Source organism: Pongo pygmaeus, chromosome 1, assembly GCF_028885625.2.
Source record: "Pongo pygmaeus isolate AG05252 chromosome 1, NHGRI_mPonPyg2-v2.0_pri, whole genome shotgun sequence".
Lineage (NCBI taxonomy): Eukaryota > Metazoa > Chordata > Mammalia > Primates > Hominidae > Pongo > Pongo pygmaeus.
The window spans coordinates 213,912,657-213,938,711 of NC_072373.2; the positions used below are offsets into that span (position 1 = coordinate 213,912,657).

Sequence of the window (26,055 nt, forward strand, 5' to 3'; positions counted from 1 at the left end):
ATGGGGTGATGCAGCCATGCACGGACACGCAGATGGGGCCTGCGTGGACACATGCAGGTGAGCCCACAAACCCAAACCATGCAGGCAAAGCTCAAAGGTGCACCTGGGTCAACCTCAGGGGCCTCAGTACACCATGCACCTCTCTTCCAGAACACTTAGCCCTGTCGTGGTTTCTGTTTATTACACGGATGCCTGTGTCTCCCCACCATGCCCCCATCCCAATGTGAGCTCAGGAAAGCCTGGATTTTTTGTTCCTCATTGTATCTTAGTATTAGAATGGTGGCTGTGGAATGGCGTGACTCACGCTCAGTAAATATTTGTTGCGATGGTGAATTAATGGCATGAGCTCATGGGAATACATTCAAACAGAGGTGTCAATCCGCCTATGCATATCTGAGCTTAAAGATATGCACACACATAACACATACAGGCAACTTCAAACATTCCCAGGGGGACACAAATGAATCTGCTCATATACACAGCATTAAGATTTGTAAGAGGTGCACACAGATGTTGCCCCATACAGCGCCTGCATATTAATGCCCCCTTCTGGCTGGTGCAGTGGCTCATGCCTGTGATCCCAGCACTTTTGGAGGTCAAGGCGGGTAGATCACTTGAAGTCAGGGGTTCGAGACCAGCCTGGCCAATGTGATGAAACCCCGTCTCTACTAAAAATACAAAAATTAACCAAGCATGGTGGCATGCACCTGTAATCCCAGTTACTCAAGAGGCTGAGGCAGGAGAATCACTTGAACCTGGGAGGCGGAGGTTGCAGTAAGCCGAGATCATGCCACTGCACTCCAGCCTGGGCGACAGAGCAAGACTCCATCTTTATTTATTTATTTTTTATTTTATTTTATTTATTTTTTTTTTTTTGAGACACAGTCTTGCACTGTCTCCTGGGCTGGAGTGCAATGGCGCGATCTTGGATCACTGGAACCTCTGCCTCCCAGGTTCAAATGATTCTCCTGCCTCAGTCTCCCAAGTAGCTGGGACTACAGGTGCACTCCACCACGCCTGGCTAATTTTTTGTATTTTTAGTAGAGATGGGGTTTCACTATGTTGGACAGGCTGGTCTCGAACTTCTGACCTCGTAATCCACCCGCCTCGGCCTCCCAAAGTGCTGGGATTACAGGTGTAAGCCACAGCATCTGGCCCGAGACTCCGTCTTAAAAAAAAAAAAAAAAGGCCCCCTCCATCCTCACCTCAGGAAAGCCTCTGTTGCTGCTGCCCTTCCTCCACCCCCGGGAAGCTTCCATCCCCTGCATCCTCAGACCCCTGTGGGCTCTGGCTGTCCCTACCAGCCATGGAACCCTCTCAACTCCCTTAAGTCACCTGCTGGCCCCAGGTGGCCCCTCATCTTCCCCAGCTGTTGGGAGAAGGGAGGTGAGGGAGGAGCAGGGCAGTGTGAGAGCCCACAGTGGGTCAAGGGCACCTGGCAGCGACAACACCCCAGCCCAGCTTACTCTGATGCTAGCCCCGCACTCACCATCTGCATCCTCAGGACCTGGCCTGCTACAGCCCAGGCAGGGCATTCAAAAGCCCACCCATGCAGTGCCACGCCAGCCACAGGAAGCCAACAGGAGGGCAGCTGCTCTCACCCATGCTCATCTCGGGTCTTGGGTCCAGGCCAGGTTAGCAGTAGGGAAGGTGCCCTCCAGGCCTGCATCGACCCCGTATGCCCAGAGATGCTCTATGAGCCAGACAAAGCAAGGACATCTCTACCCACCCCACCCCAGGGACACGTGCATGGCAGCGCCACCAATAGGGAGGAGCTAACTGTGACTACTTGGGGGCTTCCCCCTGAGTCTGGAGGAACACAGTCCAAGGCTGTGCAGGGGAGGTGGAAGTAGGGGGTTTCTGCCTGGATGGCAGCTGCAGGCCCGTCAAGTGTCTGTGCCAAGCCCACTGAGGTCAATGTGAGCGGCGTCCGCATCTGTGTGTGGTGGCGGTGGCCTGGGGCAGCCACGCATGCTGTGCACTGATGTTGGTAGCTCTCACTAGGTGTGAGTGGGGTGTATTTTGTCATTTGTCTCCACGCAGGACACTGTGTGTCATGTGTGGGTGCTGAGTTCACGTCGACTGTTTGGTGCCTCTGAGACTTCCCGTGAACGAGTAAGGCGGCATCTGTGGCTGAAGGTCTAAGTTGTGGTGCGGGGTTTGGGGCTGCCTGTGTGTATCAGGGTATATGTCTGTGTGTCAGCGAGGCAAGTGTACAACCACACGTGGGTGGGTCTGGGGAGTGTGCCTGGGCTCCCTGGTATGTGTGATAGACACTTTGTGCATCTGGGCATACCTTTGTGGGCCGATTGGTGGCTGTGTTGAACTGTATGCTTTTTTTGTCTGTGTGCACCCATGAGGTGGGAGACAGCGTGCTGTGTCATCTGCATATGGGTGTTATGGGTCCGCGGTGGTGGGGGGACTGTTCTGCGCCTGTGTGGGGTTGTGTGGCATCTGGCTGTGGGTGTGGGTTATGCTGTGCATATTCTGTGAATTGGAGTGTTTCTGTGTGGCCTGGTTTTAGGGTCTCATTATGTTGTTTGTGGCAGGTTTTGTGCATCTGTGTGTCTCTGTGTGGGGCCCAGTGTAGCCTGTGTCATGTACACACTGCATATATGTGTGAAGCAGGTGCTGTTTGCCTCTGGGACACAGAGGGGTTCAGGCTGTTGCTGGGTTCTCTCCTCCCCCTTCTCCAATGTTCAGAACCAGAGCCAAGGCCCTCTCAGCCACACCTCACCCCTTTCCACAAACTTCACCCTGCACAAAACAGCCTTTCAATTTTACTTGCAATTCAAAAGGGAAGGAGGCTGCCACTAAGCCAGAGATGAAAGAAGTTGACTGTCTCCCCTAGCAACCGCTGCCCTCAGACCGCCATTCAATTTAGTCTTTCCAGGTTGCTATGGACACGAGGGAGCCCAGGGGGTCTGTCCTCCAGAGCCAAGGGAGGCATGGCCACTCCCTCCTTTCCATTCCCAGCTGCGCCTACGCCTGCTTCCCAGGGACAGCAAGAAGGGGGGACCCCCATGGGGGCCCTGAGGTCCTCTCTCTTGGCTGGGAGGTGGCCTCTGGGAGTGCCTCAGTTTCCCTGCAGGACATGCAGTCAACAGGACACAGACCTGACCTCCCTCCGCTCCCCATGCCAGGGGTGCTGCAGGGTTGGAAAGATCAGAACAATCTCGCTGACTGCCCCCCAACTCAGCCCACCATGCCAGTGAGGGCCACAGGGGCAGGCACTGCCACCTGTGGCCATGGGGACAAGGGGGTGGCAGGGAGGGAGAATGTTGCCCAACTGCAGAGCCCTGGACCAAGGGTCTCATCCCAGGACCACCACTGACCTTGGGCCTATCATGCGCCTCTCCAGGACTTGCTTTCCCTATCTGTGATAAGGTGATCTCCAGGCTCTGAAGTTCTCTGGGGACCCACCCTCCAGGAAAGGCCTTTGAGGTCATTCCTGTTCCACCCCTGCCTCCAGGTGGGGCCTCATTCAAACCATGGTGGATAGAGGACAACTGAAGCAGTGGGCATCCTCTCACGTGCCATTTGGGGCCCCCCTAGCCACAGGAGGGAGCTTTCTAGACTAACCCAGACCCCCTGTGCTGCAGTCCCAGCCCCAGCAGCTGTGTCCCACCTCCCACCTCTTCCCTTTCCTGCCAACCTGGGGGCAGGGCTAGCTTCAGAAGGTGGCATTTAAGAGGCAGCCCCTGAGGGTGTGGCACTGTGCCATGCATGGGCCAAAAGAAAGGGGTGGCTGGCTCAGGGCCCCATCACCACCCAAAATTCACGACTGGGGCCAGCATGCCCTACACACCTGCTGCAGACCCAGGGAAAACTAGCTCTCCACTGTCCTGATGCTAGGGGCCACTGCGGGCCGCCTACCCTGCTCCTCTACAAGTCCCAACTAGTCGGGGATTTGTCCAGCCAGGCAAGTCCCAGGACACGGGCACACTCCACAGTCACACACAGGAACACACACCCTCCTGCCAATGCGGGCTCCAGCCTGGACAAGCCCAGCTCAGGGGTCCCATGCCAACCCTAGCTCTGCCACTACCACACAGGGGACGCTGGGCCAGCCCCTGCCTCTCTGGGTCCCTTCCAACTTTGTGGGGGCCAGCTGTGCCCTGAAATCCCTAGCCCAGTGTCTCTTCCCATACGTAGGAAACAAAACTTCAGAACTTTGTTTCTAGACTGGGTTAATCTAGAAACCAAACAGAGCCCTGGGCTGGGAGTTGGAAGACCTAGTGTCTAACCTTAACTGGCTGTGTGCCCCCAGCATGGCGCGTCCCCTCCCTGAGGCTCTGTTTTCTCCTCTGTTAAATGGGCATCATAATGGTCCCGACTTTGGTGTATTAAATGTAAAACACTCAGCATGTGCCTGGCACATAGTAGGCACTCAATAAACAGTAGCTACTGTTAATACGTTCTTGCCACCTGCATGCCTCCCATCTGCACACAGACACTCTGTCCCAGCTGCAACTCCCTTACCAATCTTCAGCCACCACCAACCTCCCAGGGTCGCCTCCCAGCCACCCGGAGGCCCAAAGCAGACAGTGCATCAAGTGCATCCCGCACCCCTGCAACCGGCTCACACCCAGCTCCCGCCCCACGCCCTGGGACCCCCACAAGCCTGCAGCACGGGTGATGTGAATCCTGCCTGGACATGAAGACAGGCCTGCTTCTCCTTCCTTCCATGCCTAGAACTCATTCCAATAGGCAGTGGCGGCAGGTCTTGTGGCTGCCCAGATGGGCCGCAGAACACTGCGGGTGCCCACACCAGCCTCAAGCCAGCAACCAGCCGCCGCCTCAACCCCAAGGCCCATGGCAATGGTAGCACAGGGAGATGCCCAGAAACTCAAGGGGCAGGAATCTTTCGGGATCTCATTCTCTGTGTCCCACACCCCTAACAGGCCTGGGACAGACGGGAACAAAATACCTCTGGTGCCAGGCACTTTATTCTATTATCTCCTTGATTCCTACAATTCCACATCCCATTACAATCCCCACTACAGAAAACAGGCTTGAAGAGTGTAGTGATTTGCTCAATGCCACTCAAGGTGGCAGAGCCTCAATCCAAGCCCAGGCCAACCTGACTCCAGGGCCCATCTTTTGCCCCACGTGTGGGCCTGGTCTAGATGCCTCCCTGCCCTCGAACGAGGGGAGCCCTGGCCTAGCCCACCACCTGGGCGGCACCCACCCTCTCGCTGACTGCGTTGTACTTAATGGCGAGCTCATCGCGTTCGGCACGGCTCTGGGCCAGCAGGTCCTCCACGCGGGACAGCTCTTGCTGCAGCAGCTGGTTCTCCTCTTGCAGTGACAGCAGCGATGCCATCTCCGTGGCCGGCAGCAGGACTGGCAAGGGACAGTGGGCACATGGTTGGCTTCTGAATCCAGTGGGACATCCTCCCCACAACAGGGAGGGCAAGAAAACCATCCAGGCCCCTGGGAGGAGTCCAGGTGGGAATGGCTGCAGCACCAGGCCTGCAAACAGAGCTGAGAACAGGGAGGAAGGCAAGGAGGGGATACAAAGCTGGATGTAAAGTGAACACAACTCCAGCTAAAGTGTGGCCCAGCAGGTTTAGGAGGTGCAGGAGAGAGGCTCAGTCTAGGAGCCAGGAGACCCCTGAGTTCTTGCTCCGTCCTTTTCTAATTAGTCTTCTTCTCCAGGGCCTCAGTTTTACTTATCTCTAATATGGGTGGGGCGGACACGGACTCATGCCTGTAATCCCAGCACTTTGGGAGGCGAGATAGGAGGATCACCTGAGGTCAGGAGTTTGAGACTAGCCTGGCCAACACGGCGAAGCCCTGTCTCTACTAAAAATACAAAAATTAGCTGGGCATGGTGGTGTATGCCCATAGTCCCAGCTACTTGGGAGGCTGAGACAGCAGAATCACTTGAACCGGGGAGGTGGAGGTTGCAGTGAGCTGAGATTGTGCCACTGCACTCCAGCCTGGGCAACACAGCGAGACTCTGTCTCAGGAAAAAAAAAAAAAAAAAGGTAGAGTAGTAACCAGATCCTCCCAGAAAAGCACCAAAGCCTCGCTCAAGAGAAGGGCTTCATGGAACTTTAAAGGCTAGGGCTCAGGAGAGCAAAGGTCAGGTTGTGAGGACGAGGAGAAAGACAGAAGAGGGAAAGAAATGCCAGCAGGAGAAGCAGGGCTGTCCACCTCCTGCGGGCTCCCCTTCTACCCTGGGAGAACTGGACATACACCCCAGGTGTCAGGGTGAGGGCCCTCTGAGTCTCTCCCTGTCTGGGGCTCCAGGGTGCCAACATCCCTGGCGCTCCCAAGGAGGGGGCCCATCTGTAGCTTGGCAGTTGAACAGAGACAATGGTTAGAGCACCAAAACGCCATCATGGAGAGCTGCCAGCACACCAGCTGCAACTGAGTGTGCCCTTCCCAGACCCTCAAGCCACATAACGACACCATGTGCACCACCCACTGAGAGGAGCAGGGACCATCCGCCTTCCTGCCCATGTGGGAAATGGATGGACAGCGCCATCCACTCAGACTTCTGCAAAACCCTGGTCTAAGCTGAGCTGCCCTCTTCCTGTATCTTGGGTTCAGCCAGCTCACACCTTCCCTGGGTGGCAATATGGGATTTGGGGTTCATATCTCTGCAGCAAGCTACAGGCAAGCACGGAGGGGATGCTCGGCCCTTCCTTCTAGTTGCACCAATGTGGAATAATTCTGGGCAAATTACATCCCTGAGCCTCTGTCTCCTCATCTGTAAAATGGGCTCTTCCGTCATAAGGCTGTGCCTGCCCCACAGCGAGTTACAGTCATGATCATCATGGTGACCGCTCAGGAAAGGGACATGCGAAGAGGTAAAATGTGGGTGATGTCTGTGGAGGGGAGCGGATGGGGGTGGCACCTGGGCTGTCAGGCCGGGAGAGGTTGTGGGTGACAATCTCCCTGATGCGGGCAGGCAGGCTGGTGATCTGAGCGTCCTGGGCCAGGTCCCACGCGCCCAAGCCTTTCTCCTGGCACAGGACGCTGCTCTCCAGTGTCTGTGGGAAAAGCGAGAGGGTCTTCAGGGCACATGGGACCCGGGGCTCCCTGGCCTCGTGGGGAGAGCCGCAAAGTCCTACTGCTCAAGATACGGGTTCCCAGGAGCCCCCTCAAGATGGAGTGAAGCCTGGGAGTTAGAATCCAAAAAACCCCCATGGGAGGAGCCTCTTGTGTGCTCCCTGCCCCAGGAAGAAGGCCCAGGGCCAGAGATGAGAACCAAACCCCACGGGCAACTCCCAAACCCCACTGGAGGCAGTCCAGTGTTGGGGGCTCCAATCCAGCTCCGACCCTAGATGGATGAGGATCTGGCTATGTCAGAGGTCCCCCAAGCCCTAAAATCTGGCAGTAGGGACCCCCTTCTCCCAACGCAGGGCACTGGGATGAGGGAGCCACAGCAGGTGCACCCTGTGTGTACCTCTGACCCCCATCTTGTCAGGAACTGCAAGCGGGGGGCCCCTGTATACCCCACCACCACCACACCTCTCCCACCCCTTGACCCCCAAGACGCACACACCTCTCACCACTACTGCTGAGTCCACGCTACCCCACCCCAGACAGGGTGGGCACAGCCCCCAGGACCCACCTGGATAACCGTCTCTAGTGTCAGCTCCACCTCCTGTGCCCCCGCCAGCCCCAAGCTCATGGGGGGGAGGCTGTGGGCACGCCTCCAGCCCCCTTCTCCAGGACCCCAAGACTAGCTCAGTCAGCACGCTGCTGTGCTGAGCACCAGGCAGATTAAGCTTAAATCCGGCGGCGCCCCCATGTGACCACTGCGGTGGGAGGAGCAGGATGTGGGCTGAGGGGGGAGGGGGTGGGAAAGGACAGGAGAGGAGGGAAGCAGAGGCGGGGAGCCAAAAGAAGAGGAAGGATAAAGAGACGGGAGGAGAAGGGAGAGAAATGGAGGGAGGAGGAAGAAGAGGGAATGGGAGGAGGAAACGAGGGGAGACACCTGGAGGTCAGGACCTCACACACTCTTCACCCTGCGCAGGTTGCTGGGTCCTAGAGCCCTCCAAGCCCAGGGGGTGGGGTCAGTAGCCACGCGGCGGAAAAGGCCAGAGTCCTAAGTCTTCGGGATCATCTTTGCTGGCCCAGAACGGGGGTCACAGTGTTAGCTAAGAATGAGAGGATTTACGTTTTCCCACAACAGGTGTAGGGCAAAGAATGCAGGCTGTGAGATCACCCAGACCAGGCTTGGCACTTAGTTGGGCATGAGCAGTCCAGCCTGGACTGATGAGCATTTATGCAACACCTGCGGCATTCCTAGGTCTGACCTAGACACAGTGGTAGAGCTTCGAACTACAAGTGCCCCAGCCTTGCCCTTCAGGCACTTATTGGGAAGCTTCTGGCCCCTTCACACCCACCCCAGCCCCCACTAGCTGGGTGCACCAGGGACACTGACTTTGCCTCTCTGAGACTCAGTGTCCTCTTACGTAAGATGTGATAATATTGGTGCTCACCTCACGGAGCTGTCCGGGGATGAAACAGAATATCGTGTGTGCGTACCCAGCACATGACACGATGCTGGGGGGTCACGCGGTCAACACTCAAGAAATACTTGTTTCATTCATTTGAAAATGCAAAAGGCACAGTCCCTGCCAGGCGTGGGCACTCACACTTGTAATCTCGGCATTTTGGGAGGACAAAGCGGGTGGATCACCTGAGGTGAGGAGTTCGAGACCAGCCTGACCAATATGGTGAAACCCCGTCTCTACCAAAAATACAAAAATTAGCCGGGCATGGTGGTGCATGCCTGTAATCCCAGCTACTTGGGAGGCTGAGGCAGGAGAATCAATTGAACCCGGGAGGCAGAGGTTGCAGTGAGCCGAGATCATGCCATTGCACTCCAGCCTGGGCAATAAGAGTGAAACTTTGTCTCAAAAAAAAAAAAAAGCACAGCCCCTGTATCTCAGGGCCCTGAGACCCAGAGGTCACCCACCACCTCCCATTATTCTTTCCCTGGGGCAAGGAGGCTATGTCATATAGTGGTTAGGCGCACAGCTCTGGGGTCAGTATCAGGTCTGAGGTTGCATCTGAGACCCAGCTCTGTCACTTGCAACTATGGTGTTCAAGACAGTAAGACCTTGAACAGGTTACCTCCCTCAGCCTCAGTTTTCTCATCTCTAAAAGGGAACTAGACCAGGCTGGGTGTGGTGGCTCGAGCCTCTAATTCCAGCACTTTGGGAGGCTGAGGCAGGCAGATCACTTTAGGTCAGGAGTTTGAGACCAGCCTGGCCAACATAGTGAAACCCCATCTTTACTAAAAATACGAAAATTAGCCTGTAATCCCAGCACTTTGGGAGGCTGAGGTGGGCGGATCAGGAGGTCAAGAGATTAAGACCATCCTGGCCAACATGGTGAAACCCTGTCTCTATTAAAAATACAAAAATTAGCTAGGCATGGTGGTGCGCGTCTGTAGTCCCAGCTACTTGGGAGGCTGAGTCAGGAGAATCGCTTGAACCTGGGAGGCAGAGGTTGCAGTGAGCTGAGATCATGCCACTGCACTCCAGCCTGGCGACACAGTAAGACTCCGTCTCAAAAATATAAATAAATAAATAAATAAATAAATAAATAAATAAAAAATTAGCCGCGGTGTGGTGGCATGTGCATGTAATCCCAGCTACTCAGGAGGCTGAGGCAGGGGAATCACTTGAACCCAGGAGGAGGAGATTGCAGTGAGCCAAGATTGTGCCACAGCACTCCAGCCTGGGTGACAGGGCAAGAGTCTGTCTCAAAAAAATAAAATAAAATAAAATGAGACTAGACCGAGTGTGGTGATTCAGGTCTATAATCCCAGCACTTTGGGAGGCCAAAATGGGAGAATCGCTTGAGCCCAGGAGTTTGAGACCAGCCTGGGCAACATAGCGAGACTCTGTCCTACCAAAAACAACAAAAAAATGAGACTGATAGTACCTACCACACCTGGCAGGTGGTGAGCTATTAGCCAATGGTGGCCGCTGTTCCTATCATCATTAGCATCACGTGTCTGGGCTCCTGTCCTTAGAGTTGTAAGCCCCGAAAAAGGACAGGAATTGCTCACTCGAGGAGCTCGGCTTTTAAGACGCAAGTCTCCCAAAGTTCTCGGCCAAATAAAGCTCCTTCCTTCTTTAACCCAGTGCCTGAGGAGTTTTGCCTGCAGCTCGTCCTGCTACACTGCTATGTCTCAGCCCTCCGCCCCTGGGTGCCCTCTGCTCCATGCTGTGCCCCAAAGGGGGCATATTCACATTATCTCATTAAATCCTTGCTTCAACCCATTTCCAGACAAGAAAACTGAGGCTCAGAGAGATTGGGCTCTCACCTATTCAAGGCGACATGCTTCAGGGAAGTGGTGAGCCCAAAGCTCATTCCACTTAGACCAGCAGCCTCCCAGTGAGTGACTCAAGCATTTGCGCTTTGAGGCTCTACTTCTGTATCTAGGTCAGACCCAGAATGCCACGGTGCTGTATAAATGCTCATCAGTCCAGGCTGGACCGCTCATGCCCAACTAAGGAACCTGCCCTGCAAATGGAAAACCAAGAAACAGGGCCGAAAAGATAAATGTTACCTAGTTGCAATGGCAAGCAAGCCAGATTTGGGCAAAACTAAACCAGCCACTGGCCGGGTGCGGTGGCTCACGCCTGTAATCCCAGCACAGGGAGGCCGAGGCAGGTGGATCGCTAGAGATCAGGAATTCTAGACCAGCCTGGCCAACGTGGTGAAACCCCATCTCTACTAAAAATACAGAAATTAGCTGGGCATGGTGGTGGGTGCCTGTAGTCCCACCTACTCGGGAGGCTGAGGCACAAGAATCACTTGAAACTGGGAGGCAGAGGTTGCAGTGAGCTGAGATCGCACCACTGCACTCCAGCCTGGGTGACAGAGAGAGACTCTGTCTCAAAAAAAAAAAAAAACAAAAAAAAAAACCACAAAACCGGCCAGCAGATAGAGCTGCCACTACAAACCGCAGGGACGCCCACTCTTCTACCTCTAGGCAGCCTCCAAAAATCCCCTCTACAGGCTGCACACCTGCCCACCAGAGCAGGGGGGAAGCCGCAAATACCCTGGACCAGCATGTCCAGCCCTGCAAGCCCAGCTCAGCAGAGGGGGCCCCAGATGTCCTTGGGGGACTGAACTGAATTATTCTGTGCCTTCTCCTGACCACAGCCCTAAGGGTTGAGGGAAGGAGACAAGATGTCAGCCCTGGCACCAGGTGACACCCACCCTTGGCTCCATCCCCAAAGTTCTCCCCCAGAGTCCTGCTGGGTTCTGTGGGTCCCAGGAAGTCATATCTGAACCCCGAGTATGTGTCCACTGCTTCCACCCAATTCTCCAAAAAAAAAAATGACTGAATTCCTCTTAGAAATCTGGATGCTAACAGCTTCAGCATCTGGCCACCTGGACTCCAGTCTTGGCTCACCAGCCCCTCACCAGCTGTGTGACCCTGCACCAGTGTCTTCACTTCTCTGAGCCTCAGTTTCCTCATCTGCAAAATGGGATAATAATGGTGCCTGTTTCTAGCATGAGCATTAAATAAAATACTCCATGCTAAGCTATATGCCTGGATATGGTGTGGCAGAAACTGCAATGTGCCCACCACAAAGCATTTCCAACACCTCTTAGGAATATGGCTAAAAGCCATTTCCCAGACTCCCTTGCAGTCAGATATGGCCATGTGGTCAAGTTCTGGTCCACAGAATTAAGACAGAAAGAAAGCGTGCCACTTTAGGCTTGGCCCATAAAATTATTTCTCTCCTTCCTGGTCCATCAGCTAGAAGGAAATAACTCCAAGGTCCTAGGGGATGCCGCAACCACAAGACAGAAGGGATCTCGGTCCCTGGGTCACCACATAGAAAGCCACCTGCCAAACACCCAACAGGACTTTTCATGAATGAGAAATAAACTTCTATTGTGCTAAGCCTCTGAGAATTCAGGGTTTCACTATCACATTAGCTAGTGTTACCTTAATTACTACCTGCAGTTGAACAGCGGGTGAGTGTTGGCTATTACTACTGTTATCATTACTATCAGGAGTATTATTGGCTCTTTCTAGCACCCAAGCTAGAACCCTGTGCCTTGTTCTAGATGCTGAGCCATTATTTGGTGACCAAATACAGAGGAGACACCCTTTGTACCCTTCCCTCCCCACTACCACCCTCCAAACCTGCCTTTTGCCAGGGCTAGCGGCAGGAACTAGCCAAAAGGCCCTTCAAAGATTACTTGCTTCAAACATAGCAGCTGCTCTTATCCGCTTACCCCTTCGTTATCCTCCTGCTGCTGACTAGAAATTATGACAAAAATATTGAACCAACCATGAGCCAGGCTCTGTGCCCAAAACGTTACATCTGTCCCTTACCTGCTTTAACACTTCCGGCACCACCCTGCTCACTTTACAGATGACAGTGTGAAGTCTCAGCAAAGTTAAATAATTGGCTCCAATGCACCCAGCCACAAAGAGCTCAAGTCACAGCCACAACCTAGGTGTGCCTGATTCCAAAGGGTTTTTGTTTTTTGTTTTGTTTTGTTTTGTTTTTGAGATGGAGTCTCGCTCTGTCACCCAGTCTGGAGTGCAATGGCACGATCTCGGCTCACTGCAACCTCCGTCTCCTGGGCTCAAGCAATTCTCCTGCCTCAGCCTCCTGAGTAGCTGGGATTACAGGTATGCACCACCGCGCCCAGCTAATTTTTGTATTTTTAGTAGAGACAGGGTTTCACCATGTTGGCCAGGCTGGTCTCAAACTCCTGACCTCAAGTGATCTACCCGCCTCGGCCTCTCAAAGTGCTGGGATTATAGGCATGAGCCACCGCACCCAGCCCAGAGTTTTAAATAATAACAGCAAGCCGGGTGCAGTGACTCACACCTGTGATCCCAACACTTTGGGAGGCCAAGGTAGGAGGACTTCTTGGGCCCAGGAGTTTGAGACCAGCCCTGGCAACACAGTGAGACTCCATCTCTGCCAAATAAATACAAAAAATTGGCCTGGCATGGTGGCATGCACCTCCTGTAGTCCCAGTTCCTTGAGAGGCTGAGGCAGGAGGATTGCTTGAGCCTCGAAAGTTGAGGCTGCAATGAGCTGTGGTTGTGTCACTACCCTCTAGCCTGGGTGACAGAGCAAGACCCTGTCTCAAATAAGCAAAAACAGTAACAGCAAGACTGCCATCCTGCAGCGCCTGCTGTGTGCCTGGCACCACCCCAGGACGCCGATGTGTATTATATAAGCCACTGCCTGGACTGCTGAGATGGCTCCTCGAGGGTCTCTCTGCTTCCCTGCTCATCCCCTCACCCACTCAAGTTTCACACAGTAAAGGTCATACCCCTCCCCTACCCGAGGCCCTCTACTAGCCCTTACCGCACCTAAAATGAAGTTCAAAGTCCTTCCATGGCCCACAGGGCCCACCAGATCTGGCCTCACTCCACTTCTCCCACCTCATCTCCTCTCTCCCCCTCGCTCATGGCCTTTTTTCTTTCTTTCTTTCTTTTTTTTTGAGGCAGAGTCTTGCTCTGTTGCCCAGGCCTGAGCTGGAGTGCAGTGGTGGTGCACGATCTCAGCTCACCACAACCTCCGCCTCCTGGGTTCAAGCAATTCTCCTACCTCAGCCTCCCGAGTAGCTGGGATTACAGGCATGCACCACCACGCCCAGCTAATTTTTGTATTTTTAGTAGAGATGAGGTTTCACCATATTGGCCAGGCTGGTTTTAAACTCCTGACCTCAAGTGATCCACCCACCTTGGCCTCCCAAAGTGCTGGGATTACAGGCGTGAGCCACCACACCCGGCTGCTCACGGCCTTCTTGATTCCTCAAACACCAGGCATGCGCCCACCTCTGGGCGTTTGCGCTGCCATTTCCTCTGCCTGGGACGCACTTCCCCCTTTTGCACAGCTGACTCCCGCTTGTCGGCCAGATTTTGGCTCAAAAATATCACTTTCTGAAGGAGCTACCCCTGACTCAGCTAAAGAGGTCCCTCCAGTGGCTGTTCCATTTTCTCCAACATGTATGTTGTCTGTCTCCTCCTTTCTTTTTTTTTTTTCTTTGAGACAAGGTCTTGCTCTGTTGTCCAGGCTGGAGTGCAGTGGCAAAATCATGGCTCATTGCAGCCTTGACCTCCCGGGCTTAAGGGATCCTCCCACCTCAGCCTCCTGAGTAGCTGGGACCACAGGTGCGTGCCACCATGTCTGGCTAATTTTTTACTTGTTGTAGAGATGAGATGTTGCCCAGGCTAGTCTCCAACTCCTGGGCTCAAGCGGTCCTCCCACCTCAGCCTCCCAAAGTGCCAGGTTGACTTAGTTCACTGCCACTTCCACAGTGCCTGGGCTAAGGCCAAAGCTCCATGAAGAGCTGCTGAATGAATTAATGAATGCTAAGAGCCAAGTAATAGCATAGGATGTTAAATGGAAAAAGAAATGATTCCCCTCGGCTCTGGCTGGGGTCATGTTGGGCCACAGATGATGTCAGCCACAGACGGGGATCACGGAAGGACACCAGCGAACACATATCCAGCATCTGCCGCATCCCAGAAGTTCAGGGTGAAAACCAGGCAGTGACCCCCACAGGGGCCACTTGGGTGGAAAGGGCTGAGAGAAAGACTGGGGAGGGGAGGGTTAAGTCAGGGAAATGTGCGCGGGTGGGGAGGCTCCGAGATCCAGGGGTTGACTCCTGGAGTCTTGCCTGAACCTCGCTGTCCTCTGCTCCCGCCACAAGATCTGTTTATTAAGCACCTGCTGTGAGCCCAGCGAAAGAAAACAGAAATCTCTGTTTTCTGGAGTAAACAGACAGATGGCACCCTGAAGGCCTCCTCCCCAGGGTCCCCATTCCCCAGTCAATCGTCTTCCCGAGGGAGCTGTGACCTGGTCACCAGAGGGGTAGACATCCGCCCCAGCATGGTCGTTAGGCTTAAGTCTGTAAAAATCAGGAGGGAGCTCGTTCAAAATGCCCACTCCAGAGACGCTGCCGGGCACAGGGCCCTGAGGCCGCATGGTGAGAGGCGCAAGGGGTGCAGGGCCCCATCCCCGCACAGCATCCGGCGGCCCTGCCTCCGTGGCCAGCCCAACTATGCGCTGTGGGCCTCAGTTTCCCCATCCGCACAATGGAGATGCTTCCGACTCGGCAGGGCTGCAATGAAGACGAAACCGGGTCCCACAGGAGGAGGGCAGTGCAGGGCGTGGCCCGCACGCAGGAGCTGCAGAGGGCATCTGCGGGGGGCAGAGGCCGTCGCGAGGGCCTCCCACGGCCGCCCGCGGAGCCAAGGCACCCCGGCCGGCGGAGGGACGGCTGCGCCCTGCAGGCCGCTGCGCCCGGGCAGGCCCCGGTCTCCTGTCGTGCCCCCGGCCCGCGACAATCCGGGCAAGATGGGCGGCAGGACGCGGCGGGGCATCCGAGGAGCCCGTTGGGAACGCTCTCCTGGCCTCCGGTGCCGGGCAGCGGCGGTCGCGGAACCCACAGCGCCCCCAGCCCCGGGACGTGGCTCCAGCCCGCCCCCAGGCGCGCGGCCTCCTCCGCCGGGAGCGCGTCCGTCCCGCCCCCGCGCACGCGCGCGCCCCCGGCCTCCTACCTTCGCGCGCCTTAGCCGCAGCCGCTGCCGCCGAGGCCAAGCGGGCCGGACCGGGCGGGGCGGGGAAAGCTGGGGGCGGAGCCTGCGCTGCGCGGTAGTGGGGCGGAGGCTGGGGCGGGGCCGGGCGCCGGGGGCAGCGCGTCTGCGGCGCTTACAGGGGCCGCCCTGGGCGGACACGCCTCGTGCGCCGTCCCTCTTGCCGCTTGGCACCGCCCGGCAAGCCAGGCGCCTCCTACACGCACGAACGAGGATACCAGGCGAACGAAGCACGACCCCCAAGGCCTCGCAGTTGCAAGGCTGCAGCGCAGGATCGAAACCCCGACCCGGCTGCAGAGTCCCCCTGCGGTCTGGCCGGGACTTAAAGGCCTGAAACTCCTGAACACTGACCCATTGCCCAGCCAGACAGAGGGACGTTTCATGCCAGCCCCGTCACAGCCCCCAGCGACGATCCCGAGGCTTCGGTGATTTGACCTGTCGGAGAGAATGCTTTTTTTTTCCTGACTGACGTGCAGCCCTGGGGAAGGCACTCTGGCGTTAGTTTGTTCGCGAGACTCAACACGGTGGCGCGCCTGTCTCGTGTCCTTTCCACTGTGACAGTATGTTCGTTCCACCCTCTCACTGGACTTGGACCTCCTTCTGTTATTGAAGGCATTGGATGAAATCATGCTTTGTTTTTTTTGAGAGAGCCTTGCTCTATTGCCCAGGCTGGAGTGCAGTGGCATGATCTCGGCTAAATGCAACCTCTGCCTCAGCCTCCTGAGTGGCTGGGACTACAGGCGCCCACCACCACGCTCGGCTAATTTTTGTATTTTTAGTAGAGACGGGGTTTCACCATATTGGCCAGGCTGGTCTCAGACTGCTGACCTCGCGATCCACCCGCCTCAGCTTCCCAAAGTACTGGGAGTACAGGCGTGAGCCACCGCACCGGCCGAGATCATTCATTTTCAAAGGGAGAGGCAGCTCTGAATCGCCAGGGCTAAGAGAGGGATGTGTTTGGTTTGAAAAAGCATGTTTAAGTTAATGATTTTGTGCTTTTTCCAAACACAGTACCCAGAGAGAACGGCCAGCAGGCCGGCGGCTGATGGTTTCTTCTGTGTTTCCTGCGTGGTAGGAGGGAAGCAGTGGATGTTCCATCTTCGTCAGAGAGGAACCTGTTTGTGACATCTGAAACACTGCACTAAAGGCTGCCAGTGTGCCCTTCGGGCTCTGAAACCCGGCCCAGTGCAAGCAAGACTGTGGCCTGGACTAGGGCTGAGAGCTGTTGGTCAGGAGAGATTCGGGCCATTCCCCGGGGTTCGGGGTGGAAGGGTGATGTTACCGAGATTGGAAGGAAGGGCACAGTTTCCCTGAGGTGTCCCTGGCCCAACTGCAGGAGGGCTGACTGACATCTGCCAGTATGCACAGCTGGCCCCTGGATGCCCAGCATGGCCCAGGTCTGTGTGACCCTGTCTGGAGTCCCCAGACTTGCTATGTCCCTACCCAGGCCCTGGTGGGCTCATGACCTCACCAGTCCAGTTCTGATGCTGCCCGTCCCTGTGAAGCCCACTCCAGTGTTCACATCACCAGGGCTGGGCTCAGGCCTGTGTCCTTGCCTCTCCCTCCAGGGCACCTTGGGTCTCCCTTGGTGACAGTACCTGCACCCTGTGGGCAGCCTGCGCTGGTTGTGAACCACACTGCTGGCTGCTTCCTCTTCTATGTTCCCGCTCTGTCCACAGTCCCCTCTGAACACTCCCGTGAAGCAGGTTCTAGGATCATCTCCATTTTATAGAAGGGGAGATTGAGGATCAGAGACATGCAGTCACTTGCCCAAGGACACACAACAGGAAGTTCAATGGCTTCCAATCCCATGCTCTTTCCTCTATACCATGCTGCTTCACTTGAGGTTTTAACAGGGGGACAGCAAACACAGCTCCTCTCCCCTTGACTCTCTCACTCCCAAAGCCCACAGGACCCTGCCGCAGGGTGGCATATACTTACCTCCTTGGGGGGGCCTCCAGCTCCCTTCTCTGTGAAGAGCCTAGGTTCCTTGCTGTGCTGACTACTTGGCTCTGCTCAGCTCAGCCTGACCGGGCTGCGGTCATTTGAATCCCCAGTGCTGCCGTCCACCGGTCACCCTGTCCTGTCACCAGGTAGTGATTGGCCCAGTGACCCCCAGGACCACCCAACAGAAAAGAATCATGCCAGGTGCTCACCTGCTCACTGCAGAGGGCTCTAAATCTGCAACTCAGGTAACAGGGAAACAAGTAACTGATTGGAGTTACCACCCTCAGGTTGCTAAGGCCAAGTGCCTGCCAAATCCAGCGGCTCGGCTGGGGTGGACTCTGCCCACCATCAGCAAAACCACATTCACCAGGAGGCTTAGAGGACAGAGCTCTGGTTAACTGGATTTGCTGGGCATCTGAAGGCTAACTTGCAGAGTCTATCATGCCAGACTTTAATAGCAAAAAGTTAGAAAGACCTAAACGTTCAGCAGTAGGGGACTTGTATAATAAACCATGGGTTATTCATATAATGGGATACTATGATGTCATTGCAAATGTTATAGAAAAACATTCAATGACTGGAGAGATGGTTACGATATATTAAGTGAAAGGTTCAGAAGAGTAATACAGGGTTAAGTCCATATTGTAAAAATAATCATGATTTCCTTTTTTTTTTTTTCGCTCTTGTCACCCAGGCTGGAGTACAATGGCACGATCTCGGCTCACTGCAACATCTGCCTCCTGGGTTCAAGCAATTCTCTTGCCTCAGCCTCCTGAGTAGCTGGGATTACAGGTGCCTGCCACCACGCCTAGCTAATTTTTGTATTTTTAGTAGAGATGGGATTTCACCATGTTGGCCAGGCTGGTCTGGAACTCCTAACTTCAAGTGATCCACCCATCTTGGCCTCCTGACGTGCTGGGATTACAGGCATGAGCCATTAGCCCAATAATTCACTCTCAACACAATAATTTTTTAAAAAAACATTTTGTAGGCCGGGTGCGGTGGCTCACAGAATACTACATTTGTAGACATTTTGGTGCCTTAATGTCAGCAAGGGTTACACAAGTTTTGATAAACATGTATTCCAGGTATAGAAATTCTAGTTACTGGCCGGGCACAGTGGCTCACACCTGTAATCCCAGCACTTTGGGAGGCCGAGTCGGGTGGATCACGAGGTCAGGAGTTCAGGACCAGCCTGGCCAAGATGGTGAAACCCCGTTCCTACTAAAAATACGAAAATTCGCCGGGTGTGGTGGCAGGCGCCTGTAATTCCAGCTACTCGGGAGGCTGAGGCAGAGAATTGCTTGAACCCGGGAGATGGAGATAGCAGTGAGCTGAGATTGCACCACTGCACTCCAGCCTGGGCAACAGAGTGAGACTCCGTCTCAAACAAACAAACAAACAACAACAACAGAAAAAAACAGAAATTCTAGTTACTTATAAATTTTTGGGAAAGAAGCCTGGAACTAGATTCTTGCTTTAGATAATAAGGAAGTCTAATTGTCTCTAAATTCACCAGATAAAGAGTTTTGCCTCTCAATGGTCTGCTTTACATTTTTGCTTGCCTCAGTGACCTTTTAAGTGTAGGATTTTTTTTTTTTTTTTTTTTTTTTGAGATGAGTCTCGCTCTGTTTCCCAGGCTGGAGTGCAGTGGCGTGACCTCGGCTCACTGCAACCTCCCCTCCTAGGGTTCTAGCAATTCTCCTACCTCAGCCTCCTGAGTAGCTGGGATTACAGGTACCCACCACCATGCCTGGCTATTTGTTTTGTATTTTTAGTAGAGACAGGGTTTCACCATGTTGGCCAGGCTGGTCTTGAACTCCTGACCTCAGGTGATCAACCTGCCTGGGCCTCCCCAAGTGGTAGGACTACAGGCGTGAGCCACCGTGCCCGGCCCTAGGGGTGGGCTTTTTTTTTTTTTTTTTTTGAGACAGGGTTTCACTGTCGCCCAGGCTGGAGTGCATGGAGAGCAGTTGTTCCAGCACAGTGATTACATGGTTTTTATATCATTCCATTTTCTTTCCTTTGTTGGCTTATTAGCTATAACTCTTTCTTCTGGTCCACTGCTCCCTGATTTCTTTCCCTGCTTTTGCTTTTTCAGTGAGGGCTTCAGGGTTTCCAGAATATACCTTTATCAGTGCCATCTAGTGACATTATACCTCCTCTTCTGGCCATTATGCTAGTGTTGTCATGTAATTTGATTTCAGACATGTTATAAATCCCAGAATCCATTATTATTGCTTTTTTAATTATTAAAAGATTTAAATCATAAATAAATTATTTAAAATAAACAAATTATTTTAAAAAGATTTAAATAATAAGAACATATATATTTAACTATGTACATACCGATTTGCAGTAGTCTCCATTTCTTTGTGTAGATCCAGATTTCTGTCTGGTACCCTTATCTTTAGGCCTGGAGGACTCCTTTTGCATTTCTTGTAGTGTGGGTTGCTGAATTCTTTCACTTTTTGTATGTCTTTAAATGTCCTTATTTCAGTCACATTCTTGAAAGATTTTTCATTTTGACATAGAATTCTAGGAAAACTTTATTTCTTTCAGTACTTTAGGATGTTGCCACTTTGTTTTTGTAAAACTGGCTGAAAGTGGGCTTCCTGTACTTGTTATATAATTTTGGGAATGTGTATTTAAAATAAAAACATTAAAATGGGCTGGACGAGGTGGTGCACACCTGTAGTCCCAGCACTTTGGGATGGGGAGATAGGAGGATCACTTGAGGCCCAGAGTTGGAGACCAGTATGGGTAAGATTGCAAGACCCTGTCTCTGTCTGTCTCATATAAATATCACACACACACACACACACACACACACACACACACACACACACACACGTACATACATACATCGTGAATGTCTTAGATTCATCTTAAGTTCCACCAACAGTGCACTTAAAGTAAAATGTGCCCAACCTGAGGGTCAAACCTACCTGCTGACATGTAATTTGTGTTTATGAGACATTCTCAACAGCATTTGTTTTCCCTAGCATAGTGGTTTTCATGTTTTCCTCACACCTGAGTGTCTTAAGTGCAAAACCTGTCAGAAATCATTTCCTTTGCCAAAAGATACTTTTTTTTTTTAATATGAATTCACTGCAACTTCCACTTCCCATGTTCACAGGTTTCTCTTGCCTCAGCCTCTCGAGTAGCTGGGACTACAGGCCGGTGCCAACATACCTGGCTAATTTTTGTATTTTTAGTAGAGACGGAGTTTCACCATGTTGGCCAGGCTGGTCTTGAACTCCTGACCTCAAGTAAAATGCCCACCTCTGCCTCCCAAAGTGTTGGGATTACAGGCATGAGCCACCGTGCCTGGCCGAAAATACTCTTACTTTAAGGAAAAGTGCATTAAAAACAAACTTCTCAGTTGCATCTCTGGAATCCATAGAAAGCCTAGGACAGACAATCAAGTGCTACAGGATCAAGTGCTAAACAGGGGAGGACAAAGCATGGCTTCCTAACTAGGAGTCAGGGCAAAGTTATCTGCTTTGGTTTCCAATGGAGACCGGAACTCGGTTCACCTGCAACAGGAGGACGCAGCCCAGAGGAGGCGGACTTTCTCTTCATGGTGCCTTCGGATAGGAAATCTCCTAGGATTTCTTTCTTTCCCTTTGATCTACTTCCAACGCTCCCTTTCTGTTTCTTCAGACGTTTTTTGGATCCCTAATGCGCAGGACCTAAGGGGCTGGTGCCTTTCCCTACCCTCTCTGCCTGGGTGTCTTCAGCACCCAAGATCACCCAGAACATTACTGCCTGCCAGAGACAGTGAGGGAACCAAGGAGGGTGGCAGGTGCAGTGGGAACCACAGAATCACCGTGAACCTGTGCCTCGTGGGTTCCTAGCAGATTGAATAAATGCCCCCTGAAGCTTCTCTGCAGGTCACAGGGAAGGGGAGGGTGGCTGCTGACCCAGTGGGAGAAGCATCAAGAAGCATCGGGAGGATCTGGCCCTATCCCTGTGCCTGGAAGACAGACCTGGCTAGGCTGATTTTAATGGGTAGGCCCAAGGAAAAGGCCCAAGGGTGGCCCAAACCCCGACCCTGAGATTAAGGCTTTCAAATGTCTGATCGTTTTGATGTTGGTCAGTAGAATCCATCCCACCTTTATCAGGAGACTCCTTTGCCAAAATTCAGAGATCTGGGATTCCTGCTGGTTGCCACAGAGAAAGCCAACCACCAAGACGATTATTGCCAAGGAAGGCACTTTAATAGGGTGCTGCAGTGGGGGAGATGAGAACTCAGTCTCAAATCCATCTCCCTGACCAACCAAAATCAGAGGTTTAGATGGCAGGGAAGAAATGTAACAATGTGTAAGAAAACGAACTAGGGAGGAGCAAAGAAGCAATCATGATGAATGAGGGGTCCCAGCATCTCATTGTCTGGATGAATTTCAGTTCTTTGATGGCCTTTTTGAGAGGCCTGAAGGTTGTTTCCTGAGGAAGGAACTCAGATGAAACAAATATTAAGTTTCAAGCTTTAGGACCAGAAGGGTCAATTTCTAGGTTTATCCAAAAAAGCTACATATGGGACTACTGGGTGGTTTTCAGACCAAGAAAGAAAAAGACTGTGCAGACCAAAGTCTGCAGTTAACCAAAGAAAAAAACAATTTTCTGACCAATAGGATGTATGGGGCCAGAGAATGACCAGCCTATAAAAGAACTCTTTTTTGTCCTGAGCACAGGGGAAGGATGAAGTTGCACCAACTAAGGTGGAATTAAGCTGCAGATGGGGAAAAATCTGGATTTTGGTTCAGAGCCCTGGGGTCTTCCTCGAAAGTCTCTTTCCTTGAAAGAGGAACCCTGTCTCAGTTTCTGCATCTCTCTGAGTCCTTTTGGAGGTTGAGGATGCTGAGGTCTTGGTGCTTGGCCCCCTCTAACCCTGAGTACTTCCCCTCCTGCAGGGCAACCTGGCCCAGTACCCAGGCCCCAGCTCTGGTGACCACTTCCCCCTCCTTTACTCCTAGCAAAGGCTGTTTCTAGGTCAGTTGTGAGGTACAGGCAGAATGGGGCAACTTGTTCTGAGATTTTTGGCCCTGGAAGGCCTTGAGCCCTGTGGTCCTGCAGAACTGCTGTCTCCCTCTTTTGGAGAAAGCAGGGAGGAAATGACCTGTGTGGAGGGAATTGAGAGCTGCACCTGCACAGAGGAGCTGAGGCAAGCAGGGCAGTTCCGGTCTGTCAATGTAAAGGACATTTGTCATTCCAGAGGTTGGGCTGTTATTATTAATTTTGAATTTTGTCAATACAAACTGAAGGGAAATTTGTCTTCTTACTTGTAGGAACCTCACAAGACCACCCATCTTATATTCCAGGGAGAATTGCTGCGTATTACATGAACGCATAGGTGAGACTGCTGTTCTGACCTGCAGGCCTTGATGCCCTGCACAGGGGCACAGAGCACTGGCAAAGCCCTTCCTATACAAAGAGCAAGCATGTTATGTCTACAACCCAACGGCACCAGTTCCAAGTACAATTTCCACTTGGCTCTATGAGCTGAGTACATGTTCCCCCCCAGCACAGAAATCCTACAAACTCCCATGAATGCTATAGTGAAAAGCAGGGGCTGGCCAGGTGTGATGGATCACACCTGTAATCCCAGGACTTTAGAAGGCCAAGGCAGGGCGGATTGAGTCCAGGAGTTGGAGACCAACCTGAGCAACATGGTGAAACTTCAACTCTTAAAAAAACAAAACAACCACCACCACAACAAAAACAAGAACAGAAATTAGCTGGCTGTGGTAACTCGTGCCTCTGCTACTCCAGAGGCTGAGGTGGGAGGATAGCTTAAACCAAGATGCCACCAGATAGAGTGAGACTCTGTCTCGGGGAAAAAGACAAACAAAATAAGTCTGTGTAAGAGGTAACTCTGGGGACAGTGGAAAAACACTAAGGTTTTCAAGTGGTGTTAAAAGCCAGTAGGCCTTGGGGACCATTGAGCAATCTACAAAGCAGGGAAGCCCAGATCCCTGAGCTCCACCTGCCAAGTACCACCGCAGCTAACATGAGAGACCTCCCCCACAGAGACTGAAATTTGCCTCCCAAGGAAACAAGTGACTACAGACATCTGTCCCAGGACAGTAAACAAGGTCTCACAAAGACAAAAACAGCTGACCACACCATAAAATCACTGAGACCGAGCCTGCGACTATAGGTGAAAAAAAAAAGGCTATTATTCATACCATGAAAGACCAGGGGAAAGTGCAAACACAGTCCCCTACTACTGTTGTGGGAATCAGGAGAACAGAGACCAATGGGTAGAACAGGAGGATTTTATTGAGTGCACTCAGGCCCAGCGGATTAAAGTCCAAAGGCTGAGCCCCTGAACAAAGACAGGGTTTGACTTTTATGCACACTTCTAAAAGGGGGTTGGCTAGTTTGAATGGCATGGTGGGAATATAATGGCACCAAACTCGCGGGGCAGGCAAGAGGGCTTACAGAAGCAGAACAAAGGCAGCTAATCAAACTGTGACAGGTCTCACCAGGCAAGAATAGCTGGTGACCTTGCAGCTGCACTGAAGGAAAATCAAGAACTTAACAAAACTTGAATAGTGAGAAATGGTAAAGAGAAAAGAGAAGGTAATAAAAGCATTTGCTGTTTCTTCTTCTTATCCTTCCTAGGGACAGACTAGACTGTTGAGAGAGTCTCCAGAACTCATTTCTCAGGGATCTGGCTTTTCAGATAGCGTTACCAAGGGTCTGCTAAGGAACTATCTATTGCTGGACTTGCAGCCAAGCAAGTACAGGAAAATTTGTTATTTCCTTTTAATTTCTACGTTATTACTACAAGTTATACAACAAAGCTTCCCACGTTAGAAAAAATACTCTTTCCCTCTCCCTTTCCCTCTCCCTCTCCCTCTCCCTCTCCCCCTCCCTCTCCCTCTCCCTCTCCCCCTCCCCTTTCGTCGGTCTCCCTCTGTTGCCGAACCTGGACTGTGCTGCCGTGATCTCGGCTCGCTGCAACCTCCCTGCCTCGGGCTCCTGTGACTCTCCTGCCTCGGCCTGCCAAGTGCCTGGGATTGCAGGCGCACGCTGCCACGCCTGAATGGTTTTTGTATTTTTGGTGGAGATGGGGTTTCGCCGTGTTGACCAGGCTGGTCTCCAGCTCCTGGCCTCGAGTCATCTGCCTGCCTCGGCCTCCCGAGGTGCTGGGATTGCAGACGGAGTCTCGCTCACTCAATGCCTAATGGTGCTCAGGCTGGAGTGCAGTGGCATGATCTCGGCTCGCTACAACCTCCACCTACCAGCCTCCTGCCTTGGCCTCTTAAAGTGCTAAGATTACAGACTCTGCCCCACCGCCACCCCGTCTAGGAAGTGAGGAGCGTCTCTGCCTGGCCGCCCATCGTCTGGGATGTGAGGAGCCCCTCTGCCTGGCCGCCCCGTCTGGGAAGTGAGGAGCGCCTCTGCCCAGCCGCCATCCCGTATAGGAAGTGAGGAGTGTCTCTGCCCGGCTGCCCATCGTCTGGGATGTGAGGAGCGCCTCTGCCCGGCTGCCCCGTCTGGGAAGTGAGGAGCGCCTCTGCCCAGTTGCCCAACGTCTGGGAAGTGAGGAGCGTCTCTGCCCGGCCACCCCATCTGGGAGGTGAGGAGTGCCTCTGCCCGGCCGCCCCGTCTGGGAAGTGAGGAGCGCCTCTGCCCGGCCGCCCCGTCTGGGAGGTGAGGAGCGCCTCTGCCCGGCTGCCACCCCATCTGGGAGGAAGTGAGGAGCACCTCTGCCTGGCCGCCCCTTCTGGGAAGTGAGGAGCGCCTCTGCCCGGCCACCCCGTCTGGGAAGTGAGGAGTGCCTCTGCCCGGCCGCCCCGTCTGGGAGGTGAGGAGCGCCTCTGCCCGGCTGCCACCCTGTCTGGGAGGAAGTGAGGAGCACCTCTGCCCGGCCGCCCCCTCTGGGAAGTGAGGAGGGCCTCTGCCTGGCCGCTACCCCATCTGGGAGGAAGTGAGGAGCGCCTCTGCCTGGCTGCCCCATCTGGGAAGTGAGGAGCGCCTCTGCCCAGCTGCCACACCGTCTGGGAAGTGAGGAGCGCCTCTGCCTGGCCATCCCGTCTGGGAGGTGAGGAGCGCCTCTGCCCGGCCGCCCAGTATGGGAAGTGAGGGGCGCCTCGGCTGCCCTGTCTGGGAGGTGAGGAGCGCCTCTGCCTGGCTGCCACCCTGTCTGGGAGGAAGTGAGGAGCGCCTCTGCCCAGCCGCCCCGTCTGGGAGGTGAGGAGCGTCTCTGCCCGGCCGCCCTGTCTGGGAAGTGAGGAGCGCCTCTGCCTGGCAGCCCCGTCTGGGAAGTGAGGAGCACCTCTGCCCAGCCGCCCTGTCTGGGAGGTGTACCCAACAGCTCCTAAGAGACAGCGACCATCGGGAGCGGGCCATGAGGATGATGGCAGTTTTGTTGAAAAGAAGCGGGGGAAGTGTGGTTAAAGGAAGGAGAGATCAGATTGTTGCTGTGTCTGTGTAGAAAGAGGTGGGCATAGGAGACTCCATTTTGTTCTGATTAGGGGAAATTCTTCTGCCTTGGGATGCTGTTGATCTATGGCCTTTCCCCCAGCCCC

At 53.5% G+C, this 26,055-nt stretch overlaps 1 protein-coding gene across 12 annotated transcripts in view; it reads right to left on the bottom strand.

Annotated features, from left to right (window-relative positions):
- The window catches only part of CROCC (ciliary rootlet coiled-coil, rootletin), a 59,445-nt gene extending 43,864 nt beyond the window's left edge, over positions 1–15,581 (bottom strand). For 3 of the 12 annotated variants that reach the window (XM_063659033.1, XM_063659036.1, XM_054436185.2), the window contains exons 1-3: positions 7,589–8,285; positions 6,869–7,004; positions 5,192–5,346 (exon numbers count right to left, since the gene is read on the bottom strand). In XM_063659033.1, the coding sequence (XP_063515103.1) occupies positions 5,192–5,346; positions 6,869–7,004; positions 7,589–7,648 (351 nt within the window). In that variant the 5' untranslated portion in view covers positions 7,649–8,285. Of the gene's footprint in view, positions 1–5,191; positions 5,347–6,868; positions 7,005–7,588; positions 8,289–15,529 lie in introns of those variants that run through there. The other 9 variants (XM_063659053.1, XM_063659038.1, XM_063659030.1 and 6 more) reach the window with 7 other exon arrangements.
- Between the last annotated feature and the right edge of the window lie 10,474 nt (positions 15,582–26,055).